This window comes from Phocoena sinus, chromosome 3, assembly GCF_008692025.1.
Source record: "Phocoena sinus isolate mPhoSin1 chromosome 3, mPhoSin1.pri, whole genome shotgun sequence".
NCBI lineage: Eukaryota > Metazoa > Chordata > Mammalia > Artiodactyla > Phocoenidae > Phocoena > Phocoena sinus.
In genome coordinates, this window is record NC_045765.1 from 94,363,743 (window position 1) to 94,390,890 (window position 27,148).

The following is a 27,148-nucleotide window of genomic DNA, read 5'->3' on the forward strand; positions in this document are numbered from 1 at the left end:
TAAGTCCTAGTTATCATGAAGATAAAGCCCCAGCTGGCAAGCAACTAGCAATCACATGTTTACTCTGCCCAGGCTTCATCTTTCTGCACCTCCTCAGCCATCTCCATCTGAGCCATGGCTGCCACCACCACATCCATGCTGTGTGGGTACCATAGTGGTTCATATAAGAAACCTCCTATCTAGAAGGAAGTCTTGATCTCTCCATGAATCGTAGTACCTTCACCTATCTTCTGTATGTTCATTCAGTTGCACAGTACAGATATGTAGTTTTCTTAGATTTCAAATGAATTCAACAACTGCTTCTAGATGAATAGCCCTGTGCTAGATACCAAGGAGGCTACAGAGGAGAATGAACCAGAGTCCCTGCCCTCTAGAATCAGTCAGCTGTGAGGCAAATAACATAATACTGTACTCTGTAAGATGAATTCTTATCACAAGGCATTTCATTCCTCTGGCCAGAAGTCAGTCCAGCCAAGTCTGACTTGATAAATTTAGCCTGGAGCACCACATCTATTTTATTACATGGCTTATAGGAGATTAAGTGCTAAGACATAGGGCCACTAATGGAATAAGAGCACAGAAAAGTACATTCATATGGGCTAGAACCAGTGGGCAAGGCGTGATGGAGGACGTGGCATTTCCTCTGAACTATGAGAATAAATTGGATGGATAGAAGGGAGGGGCAGAAACAATACATAGGATAGGAAGGAGAACTTGAACCAAAACACGGGGAAAAAATATGCAGTATATGTTCAAGGACAAGTAAAGACACTGCATTTGCTGAAGCTGATTGAGGATTTCTGCTAGAAAGGGTCAAAGGTTGGATGGTCAAAGTGTTCCACATTGTTGTATGTCTTCGTTGGTCACTGCCTTCTGTGAAGTTTGATGCTGAACTTTATAATCAAAGAGAAAGCTTGAGGAAGGAGAAAATGAAAACCTCATTTATGAAAGACTTGCTTGGGGATCTAGTTACCACTCTGAAAACTGTCCTATTCAGATTTTAAAACACAGTGAAGAAAAAAGTATCCACACTAATGTCTATAAACTGCATAGCAAATTGTCGTCTTGTTGATGTGAAAATTTTCAAAATTGCTGAAGAGGTTTGTCTTAGTCAGCTTGGGCTGCTGTAACAAAATTCCATAGGCTGGGTAGCCTAAACAACAGAAATTTATTTCTCACATGTCTGGTGGCTGGAAACTCCAAGATCAAATTGCTGGCACACTCAGTACTTTGGAGAGAGCCCTCTTCCTGGTTTGCAAATGGCTGCCTTCTTGCTGCGTCCTCACAAGGCGGAGAGAGGAAGCTGTGGTATCTCTGTTCTTATAAGGACACCAATCCCATCATGGGGCTCTACCTCATAATCTCATCTAAACCTGACTATCTCCCTAAGTCCCCACTTTCTAATACCATCATATTAGGGGTTAGGGCTTCAACATATGAATTTGTGGGAGACACAGATGTTTAGTCCATAACAGGGTCTATTACATGTGTCTGAGAAAACAATTTGGAGCAATGGAATTTGTTAAGAAGTTTGATGTGCAAAGTCAATTCAGAGGTTAAATTGCTTTCTTTACTCTCAGATGTTATGAACTGATAGAAATCACAAAAAGGAACTGGATTTCATGCTGTTGTTCCTAGGATCTCCCCAACAGTTCTCTCTCCTTCCACTTCCTCCCATACCCCCAGCCTCAGCCATTTGACAGTCTATTTCTTTCTTTTTTTTTTTTTTAACATCTTTATTGGAGTGTAACTGCTTTACAGTGGTGTGTTAGTTTCTGCTTTATAACAAAGTGAATCATCTATACATATACCCCCATATCTCCTCCCTCTTGCGTCTCCCTCCCACCCTCCGAATCCCACCCCTCTAGGTGGTCACAAAGCACTGAGCTGATCTCCCTGTGCTATGCAGCTGCTTCCCACTAGCTAATTATTTTACATTTGGTAGTATATATAAGTCCATGCCACTCTCTCACTTCGTCCCAGCCTACCCTTCCCCCACCCATGTCCTCAAGTCCATTCTCTACGTCTGCATCTTTATTCCTGTCCAGCCCCTAGGTTCTTCAGAACCTTTTTTTTTTTTTTTAGATTCCATATATATGTGTTAGCATACGGTATTTGTTTTTCTCTTTCTGACTTACTTCACTCTGTATGACAGACTCTAAGTCCGTCCACCTCACTACAAATAACTCAATTTCGTTTCTTTTTATGGCCGAGTAATATTCCATTGTATATATGTACCACATCTTCTTTATCCATTCATCTGTCGATGGACACTTAGGTTGCTTCCATGTCCTGGCGATTGTAAATAGAGCTGCAATGAACATTGGGGTGCATGTGTCTTTTTGAATTATGGTTTTCTCAGGGTATATGCCCAGTAGTGGAATTGCTGGGTAGTATGGTAGTTCTATTTTTAGTTTATTAAGGAACCTCCATACTGTTCTCCATAGTGGCTATACCAATTTACATTCCCACCAACAGTGCAAGAGGGTTCCCTTTTCTCCACACCCTCTCCAGCATTTATTGTTTGTAGATTTTTTGATGATGGCCATTCTGACTGGTGTGAGGTGATACCTCATTGTAGTTTTGAGTTGCATTTCTCTAATGATTAGTGATGTTGAGCATTCTTTCATGTGTTTGTTGGACATTCTATTTCTTTATAGTAATTTTACCAGTTAAACATCAGTTACCTTGACAAAGGCAAGACCAATAGATGACCTGTAGTATTAAACCCTGAAGTCGGAGAGTTGCTCAGCTTGGCTCCAGCATCAGCCAAGTTGTTATTCATCTGCATTCTCTGGGTCTCCCGCTGAGGATTCACTACCTCTCTCCTGTCTGGTGTCCAGATTCACTATGGGTGACCAATTTATCTTGTCATGGCTGTGGATAAAGCCCTTTTCCTTTAGTGTCCATTCAGACAAAGTAGAAACTCTTTAGAAAGAATTTCACTAAACTTTGGGAGAAATAATGCATAGCCACAAACGATGTATTCCAGACGATAGCTTCCTGATCCTGAGGTGGAAGGCACAATCAGACAGAGAAACTTGACCTTGACTTTTGTTCATGCCCCTCTTCAAAGGAAGCCTGTTCCAAAGCCCTCCTCGGTCTTTTGTCATTTCCTCTTGTTCCTCTTGTGGTCTCTCCTTTAGCCATTATTCCTTGAAAGAAGGGACTGGAACGGGAGGCCTAATCACAACCCCCCTCTGAAGCCCACAGCTGGTGGGTATTTACAACATTGTTTTAAACCAGAGCAAAGTGTTAGCTGAAGATTAATCAGGATACCTGTTCACATGACACAGACTGCTCATTCACTGTGACAGTTCCAAGCTAGAAAGTGTCATATCACTTGTATGAAAAAAATACAGATATTAACCCTTTGCTTCGTTTGACTGCCAAGAACAAGTATCAGAAAAATGGCCCATAGAAAATGGTAGGTGAAGTAATTCTTGTGCAGAGCCTCCTACACCTTTCCTACCAACAGCCTCACAAAGGCAACACATCTTCCATACCTTTGATGACATTCAAATATTCAATTAACCTTTATTCTTCTAAAATGCTTCTAATAGATGTAGACATGCATGAAAACAACTTAAATTCCATTATAATTAGGAGTGGCTCAGGATGAGCAAAGAGCTAGACTATACACCCAGACCAAACTAGGTTAAAAATCCCAAGGCTAAGACTTAGTAGCTGTGTGATTGTATCCTGAGCATCTTTTATTTCTTATCTCTATGTTGTGGATGATAATACCTGTTGTAAGAATTAAATGAGAAAATGCCTAGTGCCTGGCATATAATAGGCACATGATAAGAGAGATGAGAATAGCAACTTCGTCCTATCCTACTCAGGACTTCTCAAGCTTTAGTGTGCATCAGATTGCCTGAGAATCTTGTTTAAAATGTAGATTCTGGTTCAGTAGGCCTGGGAGCATGAGAGCCTAAGGGACCTGGAAGGTGACTTGAGGAAGTTTGGAATGAGAAAGAGTATCAAGACATAGGGTCTTCTATGACTTGCCAAGAAGTTATTTGTTCTGTAGGTAATGAAGGACCCACAGAAAGATTTTAAGATGTGAGTGATTTAATTAACCATAAGATTCAGAAAGATTACCTGGAAACAGTTGAGGATGGGTTGGATGGGAGGGTGATTGGAGTCAAGTGGGTACTGTGGTATATCTGGTTAGATATGAACCAATGCAGCAGTGGCAATATTAACTGAGAGGAAGTGATGACTATCAGAGACATCAGGATATGGAACTGACAAAATCTGGGCATTTATTAGATCTGGAGAGAGGAAATTAAGTTTAAAGTTCCTGTCAGGTTTCTGATTTACGTGACTGGGTATATGATTATATCACTTTCTAAATAATTTGGGAAAAGAGTTTATGGAAAAGAAAATGGGTTGAGTCTGGGAATATGTTGAATTTCTGTGACATCCAAATGGAAGTATCTGTTAACAAAGTTGGAGTTACAAGAGAATGTTTTGGGAACTATTGGCATATATTATGGTAGATGGATTCATGGAAATAGGTTCTGTCATTCAAAAACAGTAGAGAGAGAAGCAAGAAAAGACAAGGATAAGGCTCTCGTGCAAATCAACATGAGGGGTGAGCAGAGGAAGAGAAACCCACAAAAGAGAATGAGAAGAAATGATAGAAATACAGAAGAAGAATCAGGGAGAATACTGTCAGAAAAGCTTAGGGAGATGAGAGTTTTTAGAAGAAATTGATCAGCTGTGTCAAATGCAGTTAGAGGTCAAGTAAATAAGGACTGAAAGTTAGAATTAGTGATATTTGCCAAGTAGTTTCAGTAGCGTAATGTAGAGGAAAGCCAGATTGTTGGTGGGTTAAAAATGAATGGCAGGGGGACTTCCCTGGGCGTCCTGTGGTTAAGACTCTGCGCTTCCAACTCAGGGGGCATGGGTTCCATCCCTGGTCAGGGAACTAAGATCCTGCATGCCACATGGCATGGCCAAAAAAAAAGAATATTCCCGAGGTTGAGTGTTTCTTTTAATTGATTCATTCACTCATTCATTTATTCATTCATTTGTTGTCTTGAGCATACTTATGGCCGCTGAGGAGTGAGTAAAGAGAAAACATTTAAAAATAGGAAGCCAAGAGAATTACTAATAGAACAATGCCCAGAAGAAGCAACACAACTTCATTTGAGACTGAAGGAAATAAGGTAGAGCTGGGCACTTGTGCAGCTGGGTCACTAGATGTAGGGAGGGATATCACACGCTTGGTGGCTTAAGTTTGTAACGTGAAAGGCAGGATCATTGGCTGGGCTCTGAAGGTGCAGCTGCAGCTGGCGACTAAACTGTGTTGTGAGGCCTTTCCTCAAATTTGGGTGGTTTTCTTCAGCAGTACTTGACCCTTTGCTTGCCTTTTCTTTGACATTGTCCATGAACCTTGTTGTTGCTACTTCAAAAAAATAAAGGAGCATGTGTTTCATAAATAGAGCATCTTCAGATATACTGATCTTTGAAATTGCAAACAGCATGCTGGCCTTCTTCCCTCTGCACTCCATTCATCTGGTTTTTCAGTCGACACAAGGAGATAGAGATAGAAAGATGGATTGTGTGTGTGCATGTACATATGTTGCACTCTTTAGAGGTGATGACATACGTAAGACCATCAAAGAAATCTTCCAAGGTTGCAGAATAAAAAATTTGAAAACTGCTACATTTATTCATGCAGAAATTTTACTTAGTAGCCACCTCTGAACTCTTTAATCCACACAGTTTTACGTGCCAAAATTCTCGTGTTCGTTTTACCTAGAAAAGCATGAGTCTTCAGCTTCTTACTCCAGTTTTCAGCTGAACAACATTCAACAATGAACCAACTTAAAATAGCCGGTTAATGGCCCTTGTTGACTATCAGGGCAACAGACCACTGACTTCGGTTTTAGGCTTCAATCTTCAAGACATCTCTGCTGAATTCTGTAGGTCACAGGCAAATTGAAACACAAATCAGCCCGCTCACAAAATACTTGTTTTCCTGGACATGAGAGAGAGAGGAAGTTGGGGAGCAGAAATACAGTTTAGGAAATAAAAGTTCTAATTCTATTTTGGGCTACATCAACTGGTGGAAAATATTACTTCAAATATTTTTGAATGAATGAAAAATATCTGTAATTACCAAGCTCACCTTGACCACTTAGCACGTATTTTATTGGTTAATTCAATTATCCCCTCCGATAGTCTTATATTTCCCAGTTTCTTTCCCAAAACACATCTTAAATACTAAAAACTACAGTTCATAAATATACACAGGCATCCAATTCCCTGGGCGTCTTGCAAATTTTCCTGAACTACACCTTATAAAGCTGGAAGCTGATGGGTGACCTAGGAATGAAGTGAAAGAGCCAGGTGGTCTGGTCAACAGCTTAGAAGGTGGTTGTGCAATGTTTTTGCCTCCAGGTCAAACTCTGTGACTCTCCTGATTCCCTGCAAAATAACAAAACCCAGCATTTTGAAGCACATGTATTCAGAAATATATCAGGAGAATGTCAAAGGGCATAGACACCATATTACACAAAGAAAGTTTGAAAGAAGAAAAGCTATTCAATCTAGAACCTGAGGAAACCTGAGAGTTGTCTATTTTAGTACACTTTTATACTCAAGTGTGAGATGCCAATTCAAAACGGTTTAAGGTAAAAGCAGATGTGTTGGTTCAGGAGCTTAAGCTATGACATCAGAACTTAGTCTTTCTTTTCTCTATCTCTTGGTTCTACCCTTCTCTATGTTGGCTTTCTTTTCAGCCATGAGTCTCCCTTGCCTGGGCAGCACCATACTTCTCTCCTATAACCCCAGTAACTCTAGTGAAAAAGGAGAATCCAGTCTTCTGACATTTCCAACAAAAGTCCTGGACTCATTGACTCTAAATGACTTGACTTTGGTCTAATCCCCACTCCTCAACCCTGGAGAAGACTTGGTTGAAGGAAAGGTGGTTCTTTAAGGAAAACTTTCGTGCTATTCCTACAAAGAGGGACAACAAATGCCAGGGAGGCAAAAGCAACAGATGTCCTATACCACCTTCAATTATGTCATGGGTTCTCTTATGAATACAGAGATTAACCTCTATGAGGTCCCAGAAATGAGAAATAGCCCACTTGCATGAACCTTATAGGAAAGCAGATTTCCACTCACTCCCCAAAATGACCTTCTTATAGTTAAAACCATTAGCATTTGAAATGGGCTACATCAAGATGTGCCAATTACCCGGTCCTTCCATGTGTCCAGAATCAGGCCAAATGGGCAGCTGTCAGTGGTATTGTGCAAGGAATTCCTGCATCAAGCAGAGCTTTGCCTGCGTGACCTGAAAGGTCTCTTTTGCCTCTACAATTCTATTATCCTTGTTAATTTCCACAATTCAATTTGCAGTACAGGATAAACAAACCAACCTAATTTGATCTGGAACTTCTACAGGCTATCATAGGTCATTTAATCTAAAACACATGGCTGTAGCCATTACTACGTTTTCTGAAGTCATCTAACAGACGTGGTCCTTAACAAGGTTTCCATGTTATTAGTTTCACTCGTTTTTTTTTTCCCCAGCCTCCTGCTTATTACACAATTGCATTCATTCTCCTTTGGATTAGGGTGGAAAGGAGCATGAAAGAGTTTTCTTCTTTCTGCCTTTCTCCTCTTAAATCTTATAATAGGTGAGTTCCAATTAAAATTACATGCTTGGGGCTTCCCTGGTGGCGTAGTAGTTAAGAATCCGTCTGCTAATGCAGGGGACACGGGTTCCAGCCCTGATGCGGGAAGATCCCACATGCCACGGAGCAACTAAGCCCGTGCGCCACAACTGCTGAGCCTGCGCTCTAGAGCCCGTGAGCCACAACTACTGAGCCCACGTGCCACAACTACTGAAGCCTGCACACGTAGAGCCCGCGCTCTGCAGCAAGAGTAGTCACCGCAATGAGAAGCCCCTGCACTGCAACAAAGAGTAGCCCCTGCTCGCTGCAACTAGAGAAAGCCCATGTGCAGCAATGAAGACCCAGTGCAGCCAAAAATAAAACAAATAAAATAAATAAATTAAAAAAAAATTACACTGCTCATATATTTACCTTTGAATTTAGCTTTCACTTTGCAGGTCCAAGAATCTATGAGAAACAGGAGTGGGAGTCATGGATAACCATAGATCTGGACAAAGTTTATTAAGGAAAATTTTCAAAGAAGGAAGAGTGAGATTTTTAAATTTGTTATCAAAAACTAATTTGTAAATTTAATATACTGCGATGCTGTTAGAATTAGGGTGCCAAACCACTTGAGCCATACTCATGAAAAAATAAACACATTTGTGTTAAATGGTATTTGTTTCTTTCACAACTGAGAGCACCCCACACCCCCACCCCACCCAAACATACACATACTCCCTTCTGCTTAAACTGGAAGTGCCTTGTTACACAATCCAACCCGCAAATAAAATGTTGTTTTTGCTAGGGTATGTCCATCCTTAATAACTGATTATATTTCTTGTCTTTTTCAGTGAATGTTGTGTCAATGTTACAGGAATTTTGGGAAAGCAAGCAGCAACAGAGGGCTGCGTTCCCAAGTGAAGGTGTGGTGGTCTACGAGTCGCTGCCGTCTCCTGGACCACCCTTTGTGAGTTATGTGACCCTCCCAGGGGGAAGCTGTTTTGGCAACTTTCAGGTAAGAAGCAACCATAAATTGATCAGTGAAAGCTGATTGAGTTAAAACAGAGTAAGCCCTTTCATAAAATGGTACATTGTAAGTTTTCTTGGGTCTAATGAAAAAAGTTGTGCCACATTCCATTATATAACAGAAAAATTGGTCAGATGTTCCCATTTTTTTAAATGGGAAGTATTTTTTTATTAGGGTGTTGTCCCCTGATATTTCTTTATGGAAAATGAATTTTATAGTATTTTATTTGCCTGACTGCTGCTGCCTTTTCCCTCAAATATTTTAGAATAAATCTTAAAGAACAAAGGAACTTGGGCAAAGTTCTTGCATCAGGGCCCTTGCATCAGTAGAAAGTCTTCACGTTTATGAAATTTGTAATCAAATACTAATCAATCTACTACACACGAAAGCATGAACCTATAGCAAAGGTTGAGGGTCACAGGGCTGGGTTCAGGCACCTATGCCAATCCCAAGTTCTGCCTCTGAATAATTGTAGACCCTTGGGAAATTTATTTAACTTACTGATTTCCCTGATTTTGAGATGGGGAATAATACCCACAGGGTAGGTTGAGAGTCATATGAAATATACATACAATGTGTTTATCTGATATATAGCAGTTATTCCAAGTATTATTTTGATAATCAGTATAAAGACTCTTCCAGTTGGTTAATTCTTTGTTATGTTTATGATGGGTGTAAAAGATGATACATTTCTAGTTGTACACCTGTTCACACAAAAACATTTGTCTGCATTAACAATCAGTATCTGATTGTGTGCGTAACAAATACTTATTGAGTGACTAGGAAATATCAAGCACTGGATCAAGTAATGAGGATATGGTCCATACCTTAAGGAAAGAAATGTACAAAAATTATAGTAATTACATAGTAATATTAGAGGGTCAATGAAAGCACAAAAGTTGGAGCTTCTCAATTTACCAGTCACCTTTATAAGTACCCCTTTAGTGCAGTAAACTCTCTCTTAATTTTCAATAACTGGCAAAAATCCTTCATTTATAGTTTATGGACAATGTGAAACTCAGAAGCGCTCAACTTTCCCTCTTAGCTTTGACAACTAGGAAGCCCAGAGGCAAAATTTCAGTGTATCTCTTTGTAGTATATCTATAAAACTTACTGTCCTGTAGTTTTTAGGACTAACCTCATACTGGATATTATTTATATTTCTAACTTTACTCTCCCTTTGAACTTAGTGTGCCTCACTCATTTATTTCGTCCTGTTACCATGTATCTGTTTTATATTATTTCAAATCCTTTGTGTGCCTCACTCATTTATTTCGTCCTGTTACCATGTATCTGTTTTATATTATTTCAAATCCTTTGTGCAGTAAGGGGAAGATATAGTTTAATAAATAGACCCACAAACCTATGTCTGCCTAGGGAAGTCAGAAAAGAATTCATGGGAAGCAATCACACACTGAGATGTACAATTGAGGGTGTCTTTGCCAATCAGTAAAGAAGAGATAACATTCTCAGCATAGGGAACAGTGTGTACAGAGGCATGGAACAAGAGAAAACCACAAGAACTTTCAGAATTTGGGGATCCTAAGTGTGTCTGTGACAGGGAAACAGTAGGAGATGATGGTAGGCACTCATATCAAACTATAAGGGGTGTTCATGCTTTGCAAAGAAGAACAGGTTTTATTCTTTATAAAATCAAAATCCCTGAAAGATTCTGAGCAGGAGCATGATATATTCAAATGTGTTTCAGAAAGCTTACTCTGATAGTAGCCTGGGGTAATTTTAAAGAACTGCTTTCAAAACTTCTGACACAGCCAGCCAGTGAGGTCTTGCCTTCTACCCTGAGCAGTGGTCAACAGTGGATTTTTACCTCTGACTAATGAAAGTGAACTGCCTGATGAGGATGATTTGAAAATGGCTCTAGAAGGCTTAGAACAGAACTTGATGGAACCCTAGACACTAAGACATGGATGGGGAGCAAGGGAGGGGGAGGAAAGGCAGCAAATGAGGAAAGGATTCCCTAATCCACATGAGTCTGCAGGTCCATCATCAAGCGTTCAAGGTGAAGTCTGCCTACTCATAGAGAGCTCCCATCAGACTTCCCATTCAGGGGAGGCCTCCTAGGAAAACAGAGCTGCTCAGCCACAGAGCAAGGTTTTGCCAGCCACCTAAATGAATCTGTTTTTTTTTTTTTTTCTGTCCATGAATGTCAATGGACTAAAGATCACCAAACATGTGAAGAAATCCAAAAGAAAAAAAATTTTAAAAGACCAAGGCAAGCAAACAAAAGAACAGAAATAATTTAAGCAGCAGAGTATGTAAAAGAGTATTACAATAATTATCTTCAGAAAATTGTGGAAAGATAAGTATCCCTAAAACAGCTAAGAAAAAAGAAGCAAGCAAGGAACAGGAAATTTAAAGTGTGATTGCCAAATTAGAACAATAATTAGAACAAATAAAAAATGAGTAAACAGATGAATAGACATAGATCACAGCCAAATTAGTAAAGGATAACAAAGTAAAAAATGAATAGTAAATTTTCTAGAACTTAGAGCAAAAAGACAAAGAGATGGAAAAAGAGGACAGGAGACATGGGGATAAATCCTGGAGGTAAACATTAATCTAATAAGAGTTCTAGAAAGAGACAAAGGAAGTAAGGGGAAGAAATAAGTAACAGAAGCAATTTTCTTTGAGTTAAAGGAAAGCACAAATTTTCATATTGAAATGGCCCACCGTATTCCAAGCAGGATCATGACAAAAAGTCACACAGCTCTGTGGCTGTATGAGACTTAGGGACAGCATTCTGTTTAAAAGGTGGATCAAGGGACTTCTGTGCATTGATCTCACTGTTTTTTTGGGTTTTGTTTTGTTTTGTTTTAAGGTAGATTTGATTTATATGTAGGATAGCTATGGGGGAGCTGATACGAAATTGGGCAAAAACTGGCAAACCTGGTCAAAAAAATGAAAAACTATATATTTGAAAAGATAAACAAGAAAGACATTTGTGAGTAAGAAAAAAGAATAAAAAACATACACTACTCTCAGCATGAGAAAGGGGATGTAATCATAGGAGTGTGATATAAAAATACTACATGAACTATTAAAAAAGCATAAAAACTTACATAATATTGACTTTTTTCTGGGAACTCTGTTATCTTTGCAATTCTTCTATAAGTCTAAAGTTATTTCAAAATAAAAAGTAAAAAAGAAAAAAAAAATGGCTCCAATGGCTCCCTACTATTTTACCTTCTTATTAAAGTTTGAATTCCTTATTCTGGCAATAAGGACTTTACAACTAGCCCCAACTTTCCCAGCTTTATCTCCTGAATTCTTTTCTGACACTCAGTGCTTCAGCCTGACTGTCCCTCATCCAGGCCTTGACCTCTTCCAGCCACTCCACACTCATACTATGACTTACTCATGAAGTGCTGTTGCCACCTTCTCTTCATGTCTAAACCCTGACTATCTTCCAGGACTTCACTTAGATATCACATTTTCCATGAATTTTCCCTGAAGCTCCCCACTAAAAATCTTTACCTCTTCTGATTTTCCAGTGCAGTTAGTTATCTCTGCTTCTCTTCTAGTATTTAATGTTTTTTACCTTATGCTACAGCTACTTATGAGCATGTTCTGTCCCTATAATAAAATGTAAGGGCCTCAGGGACAGAGTCTGTATCCTTATATCCCTAAGATGCCAAGTACTGGGCTTTGCATATAGTAAGTGCCTAATAAATGTTGTTGAATGAATAGCTAAATGATGAATAACAAATCCGAAGAATCAATGAAGTTTATATATGTCCTTTTTAAAAAAAATATAATCACTATTGACAGATATACAAAACAATATATACTATTACATACAACATAATATATCAACTAAGGTATTTCACCTCACTCTGCAAGATGGTGGGCTAGGAAGGAAAAATCAGTAACATTAAAATCAGCTGATATTATTATGTTCATATCTGTAATTAAAGTTTTGAAAGTGGATTAATTTGAAACTATTGATTTAAAAAAAACCTTCTGATTCTCTCTGAATTTCATTCATGCAAAATAACTTTCCCTCCACCCTATACCCATGATCTCGAATAACCAACATTTGGCCATACACACCCATGCAGTATGTTTGTTCATATGTAATAACTACATGCATTATAATCTACTTAGAATATAATGCTTTTGACAGATCAGTAAATAGATCTAGAGGATATGAGTCTAAGAAATTCTAATGTTCTTGTTTTTGTTTTTGCTTCCTTGAGAATTATGAATTTCCCTATTGTCTCATAAATTTCTACTCCAAATTATAAGACTTCCCGTATGTAGTAAATTTACCATCCTCCTTATAGTCTCTAAAAAATAGAAAACAAAATTTAAAAAGCTGAACTCTTCAGCAGGTAAGCCTCTTGGTGATTTCTCTGATCATTTCAGGGTTTCCTTTTCCTTATGTTTAAATCATCATATTTTAAGGTTCTCAGGAGGATTGTTCACATCCTTGCTTTAAAAGATCCAGAATTTCCTGAATCAAATATGTTTTGAAAATGTGTTTGGGTGATTGGCTGCCAAGTCTTAACCTATTTGGCTCCCCAAAATGTGATTTGAGAAAGGAAAACCAGGAAGGAAAAAAAAAGAAAGAAAATTTCTCCTAAAGCAATGTCCTTACACTTTTCATGGTCAGTTCAAAAACTGTCTTCAGTGGTTTCAACTAAACAGTCTAAATGTTATTTTTACCATATAACATTTTATCATATTTTTGCCAGCAGTTGGCCTTAAGAACCTACATGCTCATTCCTGCAATGCCTTTCACGTAATCAAATGTCACCCTTGTGCATTGCAAATCATTTCATGATGGATTATTAATGCCAAGACCATGTGCTGGGACATGGAGAAACCATTATGCCAGCAGTAGCCTTCTTACTGAGCCGTGGACGTCACCTCCAACGGTGCCAAGTAATTGAAAATACTTGAAGTGGAGTATGGGACTGGACTGCCAGATTAATCCTTTTGGTTCATGAAAGCTGTAAGAGATTATGCTCATTCATTCTTTAGAAAAGTGGTACTCAGACTGAGCTTTAGTTTTCTGATTAATCAAAGGAAAGCAGTCAAAAGGCTCTGGTGGACACAAACCACCGGTTTTATGCAAAGAAACCTCCCACTGAAGTAAATGGGAGGCTTGTGTCCAAGAAGACTAATTAAAGAATTTTCAGTTAGTTTTGACGCCACAACCCAAAAAAAACAGAGAGCCAGAGGGAAAGAAAGCAGCCATAACCCTGCCTTTTAACTGTATAGAAAAAGAGAAGTGAAAATATGATTCATTTTTGAATTTCTAAACAATAAATAAAATGATCTACTGTTATAAAATTATTTGTCTTTTAGAAAGTTATACTGAAACACATTAGTGCTTATTGTGTCTTTTGTAAAAGAAACTATCTTCTAAGGCATTAAGTGGAAATTCATGCAGCTTGGGTGTATTTTCTCTATGCCATTTTTGTCTCGGCAGTTAATCCTTCCCTAGCCCCATATCATGACCATGAAAACTTGCAGTAATTTCCATTTTTTACAATAAGGGCAACACAAGGGCCATCAGATCAACGTTTGGCTCCCCTCTTGATGAACTCAGAAGGAAAGCCACTCATTGTTTCAGCAGCTGTTTTTGTTTCCAAATCCAAAAGGGGGAACTTAATTGAGTATTTTCTCTTATTTTATATTTTGATTAAAAGATCTGTGATTCAAGTTTTGTTTTCAAGCCAGTGATGTGGTCTTCTATATAGTCTGCTAGAATGATTTGGATTAATGTATTTTACTCTTATTTGGAATAAAAAGTAAAACTTCTTTGAGTGTAGTACTACACCATGTGATTATTTATGTGCAGAAGTTATGATTGAATAAAAAATGTATCACCTGGCTAAAACACTGATGTGATAGCTCGATTTATTTGAAGTGTAGAACACTCATTCAATGAGATGTCATACTTTTTTTCACGTATTTTGTTATTGTTAAAATTGCTTTACAGAAAAACAGGTGGTAAACACTGGGGTCAGGTACTTAGGCTGTTTGTATCATGCCAGGTGCTGTGTGAAATTGAGATGTTTAATATTTCCAGAGGCAAGCTGTTGATTGATTTTTTTTTTTTTTTCATTTCCAACCAGTATTTGGCATTGTGTAACAGGGTCACACAGTTGGGAGGTATGAGAGGGAACACTCAGAGCAGATGAGTTTCTTCCAAAGCTCTGTCTCTGAAAGGCCTTCCATATTTATGCCACTTGGTTTTCAAACCAAAGCCTTTGCCTGTGAAGACACCTGGAAAAACTACTTTTCCAAGGTACATACTACCTAAAAGGATAGGGTTTTGTTTTAGTCACTTTTAAGGCAGTAAGCACACTTCACCTTTATTATCAGATATAAAACACATGTTTTATACTTTCATGCGTTGCATGATTCTTCTTCTCAAAGTCCAGGGAATTAAAAGTATATTTAAATCACAATAGAGTAAGTTTATAAAATTAAGTTTTTCCCGAGAGAGAAGGACTAAGAGAAAATTTGATTAATTCATAGACTTGGCTAAATGGAATTGTAATGCTCTCTTTTTTACCGATTATTAAATAAGGTCTAGTCTTAACATTCCATGCACCAAAGAGAAATTTAGTTCCTGCCATAAAATTGAGACTACTGCCTTGCACTAATGCTGTTTTAATGCCAACTATTACTGTTTGAAATCAACCATGACCTCTTCTCTGTCTCTAGAGTTGTATACCTTGATGCAGATGTACAACATGCTCTGCGATGTAACTTAACTTCTAAAGGAGGTATTTCCTGGTAGAAGTCTCCACAGGAAAGCATCCTGTTTTGCAACTAATGAGACTCAAAGATAGGAAGGTTAGTTATAACCCCTTCCCATTTGAAAGTCATATGTCAGCTAATGATCAGGCTTTCATGGCTTGCCCGTGAAACTGGAAGTGCATATTGTTTTAATGAGACCTAGTTATTCTCCAGAACCCTTTGCTAACTTTACTTTTTTTAATCAAGCAAAGTGAATAGAGATATTTACATATTGTTGTTTCAAATAGAACAGCAGCATATAGTGAAAGGAATGCTTAGGAAAAGTCTCCCTGGTAAATAGACTTGGGACAATCTCCAGGGGAGTCCCCCAGCCTCAGTTGATAAACTTTAGGAGGATGCTCACTGTCTCACAAGCTGCTGAATGAGGAAGAAAGTTTCCCCACCCTACCCCCCCATCCCTCTCCGTGCCAGAGCCAAGTCCTTTTACATCAAAGCAACTATAAAAATAAACCAAAACTTTGAGCCCTGATCAATTCATCTTGTCTTCACCTTAAGTTGAAAAAAGAATAAGAAGAAAAGAAAAAAGGGAAAAGAAAAAAACCTCAAGGAGCAAAACAACATGGTTTTGTAATAGTTACCAGGGACCTTGGTCTAGGTATGTGTGTAGAATAGCATTTGTGGCAGAGGTAAACGAGGAGGAGGCCAGGTGGTTTGTATTATAAAAATAACATTCTGACCCACCATGTGCATGAAACGTTTCTTTCAGTTGACAGGAACTGGTGAGTTTTCTCCCAGACCAGTCCCCTCCCCCATACCTAGCAAAGACCCCCATTCCCAGCACACACAGAGCTCCAAATTGTTCCCAATGTATTTGCAGCCAGCCTGACCTACAGAGAAAGAGACACAATATTAACTTGGGTGACTGAGTCTCAACGGTTGCCCTTTTTCATATCACCGTCTGGAAGGGGAAAAAATGCTAATATATCTACGAATAGATAAATTGGAACACATGCAAATGTTCATGCTTAGACCAGGGCAGTCAAGGTCTTAAAGAATTGAAAAGGGGACAATTAGTATCAGGGCCTGGTTTGTGGCATTCTTTGTGCTGATGGCTTGCTGTCAGGATGAAACTGAGGTGTTGGTGACACTGACCAGAGCTGGCAGGTCTTACACACAAACTCTGCAAGTCAATTGCTGAGACTTGCACTCTGAGTCACAAAATCAAAACACTCCCAACCACCTGAATGACAGACTTGACAGCCTAAAGGATCTGGGCAAGAATTCTCACCTCGCACAGAGTCAATTTATTTGGTTTTGCCACCTGCAAAGTCCCAGCTTGGGAGAGCCCCTTGGGTCCCATGGGCGATTGATCAAATGCCACCTAAATAACACTGACCTGCCCTTGGCCCCAGGGAGGATGGCATCTTCAGCTTTGAGTTTGCATGTGGATAAAATCTGTCAAATGTATAATACATGACGGGTCTTATTCCAAAAACCTTGCTCCTTACAGAGCACTTTTCAACTCCTCGGCTACCATTGGTAGACACAGAATAAAGTGTACCTAACTCAGTTTTATACATTTAGGATCTGCAGACCTTTATTTTTCTTGATGTCTTTAAAATGCAAGTATAAAAAATTCTAAGAAGTCTGTTGTTTGTTTAAGATGGAGAAAGGTCACTTATATTGATTTCTTTCCACATGCTTTCATAAAGAAAACACTGTAGTTGGGATGTATGGACAGAAAAATCTTAGTGTCCAGAAACTGTCACTCAACACATGTTCTAATACAAAGCAAGGGAAAAACTATCAATAAAATGAGGACTACCAGGACAGTTACTGTTCAGAGTATAAATTGTGTCATCCTGGCTAGAAAATGTTTCTGTGAACAGTAACACACTTATAATAATTTCAATTTTTATTGTTATCAATAATTAACAATAAAACTAGTATCTTACTAGGCATTTCTATGTTTACAACATGTACGTGGCTACCAAAATGTTATTTCAATTAATTTAAGAATTTCCGTACATCCTAAAAAATGGATTAGCCACTATTTTATTTCAGGACAGCCTACTGACCCACAAATCATTCTTGGTTTAACCTTTCTGTTGCATAGTGTGACACATAGAAAATTATCATGGAAGAAATAAAAACTGCTGAGCAAAAAGGCAAATTGAGACCTCAGTTAAGTTAGGAGTACTTACATACTTCCTAAGGGCCTACTTTTAGAAGAACAGTTGTAAAGGATTTTTTTTTTTCAACCTGAATGCTGCTGTCCTTGACTTTTGTGTAGAAGTAATTTCTCTAGTGAGAAATTAGCATGTTTGATGTTAGCAGAGGTAGATATACCGTTGTGATATTGTGATTTATAATAACATACATGTGGTCTGATTCCCTGCCAACAGCCCCTGAAACCCCTGGGACTTCCTAAGTGATAGGAGTGATAAAGGTATCTTTTGTTATTTATAACAAATAAAGGGCTATACCACACCTGAGTTTATGTGAATGAGGTGACTTTTGGGGAAGCTCCTAGAAATGGGGCCTGGTTTCTTATGACAGTTTCTTATGACAATGCACTGCTTCTTCCTTGGCCTTTTCTTCTAAAAGAAGTTGAGGTCATCGTGTGGGAATGGGAGGAGATACTCTTGGTGTCTTATGTCAAAATGACCCATGGAATATCAAAGTTGGAGCTTGGGCTAAAGTACTATCTGTACTGATCTGGGGGATGCTGGGAGACTTCAGCCCAATTATATATCTTCTCTATCCCAAGGTGGGTGACCATTTCTGTGACAAGCAGATTAGTATCGTGGTTAAAAATCTGGGCTTTCAAGTCAGACAGACATGGGGTTTAATCTTGTTTTGGTAACTTTTTAAGTTGTATGACCTTAGGATATGTAACTTCTGTTTGTCTTGTGGGTGGAATAAGGATAACAACAAAAGCAACTTTATAGGATTGTGGTAATAACTAAATGTGACAATTGACATAAGCTGCTTAGCTCAGCACCCAGCATATAGAGTCAGCGATGAGGATGACTGTTAGTGAGCTCTCCCTCAAGGGTGGGCTGAGGGAGTTCCCAATTGCCTGATTGAGCAAAGCCTTTGTATTAGCTATCTATGTCTGGGTAACAAATTACTGCAAAACTTATCATTGTCTCACACAGTTTCTGAGGATCAGGAATCTAGAAGCAGCTTAGTTGGGTAGTTCTGGCTCAGGGTGTCCCAGAGGTTTCAGTCAAGCCATCAGCTGGCGCTAGAGTCATCTGAAGGCTTGATCAGATCTGGAGGATCAGCTTCCAATCACACTCAGAAGGCTGTCGGCAGAAGGTGTTAGTTAGTTCCTTACCACGTGTGCCTTTCAGTGGGACTGCTCAGAACATGCCAGCTGACTCTTCCCAGAGAGAAAGCAACTGTGACCAAGATGGAAGCCACAAGGTCTTTTATAACCTAATTTAAAAAGTGACATACCTTAGCTTCTGCCATATTCTATTGGTTGCACACACCAAACCTGTACAGTATGGGAGGGGACTGCACAAGTGTGTGAATACCAGGAGGCAGAGATCACTGGGGGTTATCTCAGAGGCTGGATACCACCACCTTTAAATGGTTTTCCTAAGCAATGCCACAGATGCTCTTTTTTTTTTTTTTTTTGGCTTTAATTTTAGAGTTGAGAGGCTTTGAAATGATTACAGTGTTTTATAATCTACCAGCAAATGAAAGGCATCCAAGCCTCAAGATAAATGTCTGAGTGGGGTCTGCTAGCCGCTTGAAAAGCATGTGGCTCCACATACCAAAGAAATCCACAGCTGACTTTAGTAAAATCCTGACCGTTAAATATTCCAGCTCTGTACGTTCACAAAGTGCAAAGGACAGAAGTTGTCTCTCTATATTAACAAGTGAGAATGATTAGCGGATAAGGCATGGTTTACAAATCTGTATTTATGATTGGGGTCTGGCTGAAAAACAGCAAGAATAAACCATACAACCTGGGAAGTCTAATTCCAGCAGGAAGTTGCTTTGAAATAACATCATACTTCATTCACTCCCCAACTGATGTCTTTGACGACCAGTTTGGACACATCAATAAAACGTCCTGTCACTTACCATATTTTATTTTCTTGCAGCATTTCCCACTGTTGGATGGTAACTCTAATAGTGCCTGTTCTTACAGCAGAATCCATGCTCTGATTTAGATTTGCCAAGTAGATTGCTTTTAGCTAAATTTCTTGTCCAAGCACAGGTCCTTATGGTTTGAGAGTTCCCATTAAAAGATCCCTAAAGAAAAATATACAGCTTTACTGGCTTGGATTTGTAGCTCCAAAATTTAAAAGAAAGCGGCTGGTTAACATTATAGACATTTTGAAGTACTTGTCTTTCAGAAATGCAAAAAACAATAGCAAGAAAAGCCTTTGATGGCTCAGAATTTATTTTATTTTATGTACTTATTAATTGGTACACTTTCTCCCCCATTTTAACCAAAGATCCTGTACATTGAAACAATAAAATAAGTAAAGACATGTGTCTGCTTTAAAATCTCAAATTGGTTAAGTCTCATAGTCCTCTTCCATGCTTTCTGGGTAGAGGCTCTTTCTGTTCTCTCAGCCCTGCAGCACTTTGATCTCAGAAGCAGTGCCATTTGGTTGTAAATGTATGTGGCGCCTTTGATCTAGTACTTAGCTGGTCTTATTTAAAATAGATAGCTTCTTTTATCTAAGTAGTGTTTACTAGGTCTCTCTCTATGAAAGATGGTTTAAATTGCTATTATTTAGATAGAAAGTTATATAAAGTTTCTTAAGAGTGCCCAGATCTGAATCTAATTCTCTAAATTCTAAAACCCCAATGGCATTATTATAGATTACATACAGCAAATTCCTGTTAAAATGAGCTGCTTTTACAGATGTCAGGTAATATTTGCAAAAACTTTGTTTGCTTTTTAACAGGGAACTGATTTTCCAAAGAATAATAAACATATCCTACACACAGGCAAAAATAGTACTCTCAGAGTATCTGAACTTAATGGCCAATTTGCCCTCTGAAATTCACATATTAGTATATTTTTATGTTACTGGGTTATGAATACTATAAAGTATATATTGAAATGGGACTTTTTAAAGTAATAAGTATATATCTTGAATTCTCTTCTTTAAGAGGATTTCTTGAATATTTTGTCAGGCGCATTAGTGACCTATGTTTGAATTTCCTAGGCTGCATTCAATTATTCATTCAACAAACTATGTTGCAGGTGCAAAGATGCAGAGATGATTAAGTCACAAACTCTGCCCTTAAGTTGCTCACAGTCTGGGGTCAATGGGCAGAGCACTAGTAGACAATTACACAATAGTGTGGTGTGTGCCTCTTATGGATGCTGGTCCTTCCAGCCTGCAGTTGGGACTGGTCAGGGAAGGCTTCCTGGAAGAGGTGGCACCCAAGCTTCAGTTAGACTGCTGACTCAGAACTCAATGTCCTGTAAATTCCCAGCCAAGTCCATAATGCAAAGACAATCTATCTGCCTAACGCCTCTGATCCCCCCAACCCTGGTTTAATGCAGGTGGCCTAAACCTTGAGAAAGGTCTTGAAAGGCGCTGCTGCCTGAAGCTACCCCAAAGCCTTCTAGCTTGTCATTCAACACTAAGGAGAAAAAGCCCAAACCACCTTTCACATACATATTTATAAATTTAGCTCCATTCTTCATTTAAAGGAAATATTGGAAATCTCTTTGTGTTGTTTAAGTTAAAATAGCTGCCTTTAATTGTTCTGTTAGGCTCCTGACACATGTTTTTTCCTTCCTCCTTGGTGTCGTGTTCCTACCATTTCAGAAGTCTTGTCATTACTTTGCCCACATACTAACCATACGTGAGCATTCCAAGAACTGACCCTGGGAGTAAGCACTCTGGAGGATGCTCAAGAAGTATATAAGGGGCACTTCCCAGGCCTGGAGGTTGGGGGAAGGGCAAGAAGAGGTAATCCATAGTCACGTACAGGATCATTGCACTAATAGTCACAACTGTTCTAGGGAGGTCACAGGGGGCATATCAGAGGGGGCCAGGGCCTGACCTCAGGGGACTCATACTGGGTCTGTGGAGATGGAGAAGAGAGGCGGCCTCTGGAGGACATGAGCGCGTGAGTTTGGAGTGTTCTTGGATCAGTGCAGGGATGGTCAGCATGGGGCAGGTGAGGTAGAGGCAGGAATGTGCTAAAAGCAAACTGGAAGGGTTTGGCTTTTTCCCAGTGGTGCTATGAAGCCCTTGAGGCACAAAACTGCAAAATGAAGTGGGATCTTTGGTACTTTCCCACTTCTTTGATGTAACCAAGCACTACTGATTCTGAGAATCTTGCGTTCTAGGCAGTGGCCACCTTGGAGACCAGAGAGCCTAGCCTTCCCATTTGCCCAGTGAGGAAATAAGCTCCAAAGAACAAGCAGCCCAGGTCTCACAGTCACTGAATTGCAGAGGCAAGGGTGTCTGGTCATCCTGTTGACCAGGACCCAGGCCTGGGCTTCTCTTCCTGGGGCTTGTTTCCCACTAGGAGTCCTGGAGTAAGATCTAGGTCATTAGACGGTTCCTAGGAGCCTGTAGGAGAGAGCCATCACACCCTGGAGTCCTCCAACATGTGTGATCTCCAGGGGCAGTGCAGTTCTCATAGGGCTTCATCCTCTATCTGGACCCAGGGTCCACACCAAACCAGAACTTGAATAAGAGGAGTTGGTAAGAAAAGAGACAGAGAGAACAGAAAAGAATCGGGTTAAATTGAGCAGACCCATGTGAGCCACAGGAAGGCCAGGCTAAGACGATGGAGAGCAGTATTAAATTGGGGGAAAAATGAATTTTTTTGTGTGAGTTACTAATCATAGGCTGCCTATGGCCCCTAACTTCAGGAAAGCCAAACTTCCTGTCCCACCCAAACTGTGTGGATTGAGAGCAAGGTAGAAAAGGTGGTCCTCAAGAAAATCAGGGGACTATTATTAGAAGGAGGGTGAGGAATAAATGCTGGAAAAGCAAAAACAGTAGATTTTGACAGCGGCTCCTTGTCCTAACCTGAAGGTTAAAAAGTATAAGCCTGAGATGTTCTCATAGAGTGTGGCCGTGTGCTGGGTATTCTCACTTCTTTCTCTATATTAACTAATTGAGCCTATCTTCAACCCTGTAACACAGGGACTACTATTATTCCCATTTACAGAGGAGGCAATTGAGGCACAGAAAGACTAATTTGTCCACAGTCTTTCAGCTAGTAAGTCCCAGAGTTGGGATCTGAACCCAAGGAGTCTGACTCCAGAACCTGTGTTTTTAATTATTATGTTAAAAGTGTCTCCCATTTTCCTTCCTTCCTTACTTTTTTTCTCTCTGAAATAAGGATTTGAGGAAGGCCCTGATAATGAATGTAATCACCTAGCACAGAATAGTAGCCATTATTTTTTTTGTTATTATTTATTAACAGAGTATGAAAGCATCTGGTGCATAGTAGACATTCAACGACTGTGAAATAAGACAAAAACATTTGAAGACTAAACAAGACATTTGCCTGGGCTCTAGGGCTGAAAGAAAATCTGCATCATCTTCAGGGGATTAGCCATGGGTATGGAGGAATAGCTGCAGACAGTAATCATATAAATAGAAATGTCCAGAGACCCATTGAGATGGGGCGAAATGGTGAGATGCTGAATTCTTTAATGACTCCTTTTCTCCTTCCCTTCTTAAGTGCTGCTTAAGTAGAGCTGAGGCCAGACGCGATGCAGCTAAAGTGGCCCTAATCAACTCCCTCTTCAATGAGCTGCCCTCGCGCAGGATCACCAAGGAATTCATTATGGAGAGTGTGCAGGAAGCAGTTGCCTCCACTAGTGTGAGTACCCACCAGGGAAGGGAAAAGCTGGCTATACTTAAGAGTACGGAGCTATTTGAATCTTGGGAGATGCTAATCTGAACGAGTTCTTTAAGAATTGTGCAGGTACTGCTGGTGGGAATGTGAATTGGTACAGCCACTATGGAGAACAGTATGGAGTTTCCTTAAAAAACTACAAATAGAACTACCATACGACCCAACAATCCCACTACTGGGCATATACCCTGAGAAAACCATAATTCAAAAAGAGTCATGTACCAAAATGTTCATTGCAGCTCTATTTACAATAGCCCGGAGATGGAAACAACCTAAGTGTCCATCATCGGATGAATGGATAAAGAAGATGTGGCACATATATATACACAATGGAATATTACTCAGCCATAAAAAGAAACGAAATTGAGCTATTTGTAATGAGGTGGATGGACCTAGAGTCTGTCATACAGAGTGAAGTAAGTCACAAAGAGAAAAACAAATACCGTATGCTAACACATATATATGGAATTTAAGAAAAAAAAATGTCATGAAGAACCTAGGGGTAAGACAGGAATAAAGACACAGACCTACTAGAGAATGGACCTGAGGATATGGGGAGGGGGAAGGGTAAGCTGTGACAAAGCGAGAGAGTAGCATGGACATATATACACTACCAAACGTAAGATAGCTAGTGGGAAACAGCTGCATAGCACAGGGAGATCAGCTCGGTGCTTTGTGACCACCTAGAGGGGTGGGATAGGGAGGGTGGGAGGAGGGAGATGCAAGAGGGAAGAGATATGGGAACATATGTATATGTATAACTGATTCACTTTGTTATAAAGCAGAAACTAACACACCATTGCAAAGCAATACTCCAATAAAGATGTAAAAAAAAAAAAGAATTGTGCAGGTTTTGGGCTTCCCTGGTGGCGCAGTGGTTAAGAATCCACCTGCCAATGCTGGGGACACGGGCTCAATCCCTGGCCCGGGAAAATCCCACATGCCGCAGAGCAACTAAGCCCGTGCGCCACAACTACTGAGCCCGTGCACCACAACTACTGAGGCCACGTGCCACAACTACTGAAGCCCCCATGCCTAGAGCCCATGCTCTGCAACAAGAGAAGCCACCGCAATGAGAAGGCTGCGCACTGCAACGAAGAGTAGCCCTCCGCTCCCCGCAACTAGAGAAAGCCCACGTGCAGCAACGAAGACCCAACGCAGCCAAAAATAAATTAATTAAAAAAAAAAAGAATTGTGCAGGTTTTATTTTTTAACCCATTAAATCATTAATTTTCAGCAGAAAGAACACTCGGACTGGAAATCATGATATTGGAGCTGGTTCCCTATCCATGTCTCAGTAATATTCTTTAGCCTCCCTGGATTAATCACAATTAATCAAGATTTAAATCAAGGTGGATCAAATTATCCACCTTGATTTGTTTATTTGAATGTTTGCTGTTTGAGGAGCACAGATTCTTTTAGGGCCTGAGAACGCATGCCATTGAATACTGCTTTAACCTAGAGATAAAGAAGCTCAATTTTTCCCAAACTTGACGAATCATAACAATTATCTGAAGTGCTTATTAAAAGTGCCAATTCCCCAGCCAGTGTGAGGCCCTTCAATCTATGTTTTTAAGGAAACAGACTGCTTCGATATGGGAAAAGCCGTATGCCCAATATTTGTTAGCTGTTAGAATTATCATGCTTAATATCAACTACTTTTTTCAGAGAGCTTTGGAAATCTCTGTAATGGATGTAATTAAATACAAAGTGCTTTGAGAGCCAAAAACTCTGTCTTAGAAATTTAGATAGGACATTTTCTCGGCAGTCTAGGAGTACAGTAGATGATTTGCCCCATGAATTTTTGGTGCTTTTGGTCCTCGTACCTCCAAATTATAAACCATTTTAACCATGGAGGAAACCTTGGGTCTCAACTGGGGCAGGTGTCGCCCTGTGTGTCCTTCAAGTGCAGAAAGTTGGCATTACCAAAGGGATTAGCCACCTCCTAGCTTCGCCTTTAGCATGGATCAACGCCATCTGAGATTTTCATTCTCTGATTCCCTTAATCTGACTACAAACGTTCTGTCATTCTGGAGAAGCTACTGATAATGAAGGTGACATTATCACACTAGCTGTGACCTTTTTGCTGCTTTCCCCCCTCATAAATGCTCTTATCATGCAGAAGAGAGATAAGGGGAGAGGGGGGGACTGAGAGTGGTTGTCCTGGCAGAGAGACCTCAGGGAGCTCTGGTCTATATCTGCTCTGAGGATGAAAGGAAGCCTTTATTTTCCTGCCCTGTAAATTTCAAGTGCCTTTGAGGAAGAGAAGTTAGGAAAATGATGCCTGATTTATATGTGTGGAATTTACTCAGAAGCAGGGAGGTGCCCTCAGTGTAAATGTAATTTATCATTTTTTCATGGAAATTTCTAAGGAAGGAGAATATATATGGTTTGCAGGCTTCTGGATGGATTTCCTCTGGGATATTTAAAAAGCCAACATAAATATTTCAGCAGTAGTGTGTTAATGTTATTGCATTCAAAAGCTATAAATTTGCTGCTATCTGATGCGGGCAGTTGTTTGTTCAGTCTCACAAAGCCGTTGCCCACCTTCCCAGGAATCCAAGGCCATGGGATATCGAAGCGCAGGCGCCAATGCCATTCCTGAGTTCATGTCAGCTTTTTTAATGCCACTCCCCCTAACCAAATTGAAGGGGAATTTCATTTCTTCCCATCACCCACCCACCTTGTTTCCTAAAGACTAAGTGGTCCAAAAGTGAAAACTATAAACCAAAATCCATGTCTCCAGACCGAACACCAGCATATTATGAAAAGCTCCCATTAAAAATCAAGGGGGTGGGCTTCCCTGGTGGCGCAGTGGTTGGGAGTCTGCCTGCTGATGCAGGGGACGCGGGTTTGCGCCCCGGTCCAGGAGGATCCCACATGCCACGGAACGGCTGGGCCCGTGGGCTATGGCCGCTGGGCCTGCGCGTCCGAGGCCTGTGCTCCGCAAGGGGAGGGGCCATGGCAGTGAGAGGCCCGCATACCAAAAAAAAAAAAAAAAAAAAAGAATCATGGTGGTAAAATATGAATGGTCCATACAACTGGAGATTTTTTCCCCTGTTAGTTACATAATTTGCTTGGTGATCACTGGAATCTTACAGAGCAAGTCAGCATTTCAAGATTTCGATAATGGATGAAAGCAGCCTTGGAGAGCAACTGCTCACACATTAATGCCACCACAAACAAAAACTCTGTGGAGAGATACAGGAATTTCTGCTTTGGGATAATTCTTCTTTTTGAGTATATAATCAGTTAACATTCTAATCAAAAGCTAGATTCAAGTTGATTACAAAGTCCTCTCAACTACGAGTGATGGTGAGAGTAAGGATTTTATGCCAAATCAACTGGAGACAGTTGTAGTGTTGTAGGATGCACCCCTGAAGGGTTAGGACAATAGAAGGCTCACTGTGAGGCCACAGAATTAATTCATGACCACCCAAAGAAGAGGAGGAAAAAACCATGATATTTTCCTTTTCTGCTTACTTCCCAAGGGCACTTTGGATGACGCGGACGACCCCAGCACCAGCATTGGAGCCTACCACTACATGCTGGAGTCAAACATGGGGAAGACCATGCTGGAATTTCAGGTACCTGCTTCCTTCCACATATTTGTCTTGCTACACAACCCCCAGAAGCCTGGGGGAATGCCACTCATCACTAACAGCCCCCATCCCAATAATCTACTCTTTTTCTGTTTTGGTCATTTTAATTTAACCCTGCTAGAATCCAGCACTGTGCTCCCTTTTAGCCGTACCTCAGGAGGCTAAAACAAAAAAGCAAAGAGGCACAATCTTTGCTTTCTTAAATAAGTAAAAGACAAGCTAAGAAACAGGCGGGGAACATTACAGTCTTATGACCCTATTAACATTTTACCAGCTTT

The 27,148-nt window shown here is 40.0% G+C and overlaps 1 protein-coding gene across 1 annotated transcript in view; it reads left to right on the forward strand.

The window, feature by feature from the left end:
• LIX1 (limb and CNS expressed 1) overlaps positions 1–27,148 on the forward strand; it is a 47,864-nt gene that overhangs the window by 10,654 nt on the left and 10,062 nt on the right. The window contains exons 2-4 of the mRNA XM_032628336.1: positions 8,489–8,652; positions 23,092–23,232; positions 26,760–26,855. Coding sequence (XP_032484227.1) covers positions 8,489–8,652; positions 23,092–23,232; positions 26,760–26,855 — 401 coding nt within the window. The remainder of the gene's footprint in view (positions 1–8,488; positions 8,653–23,091; positions 23,233–26,759; positions 26,856–27,148) is intronic.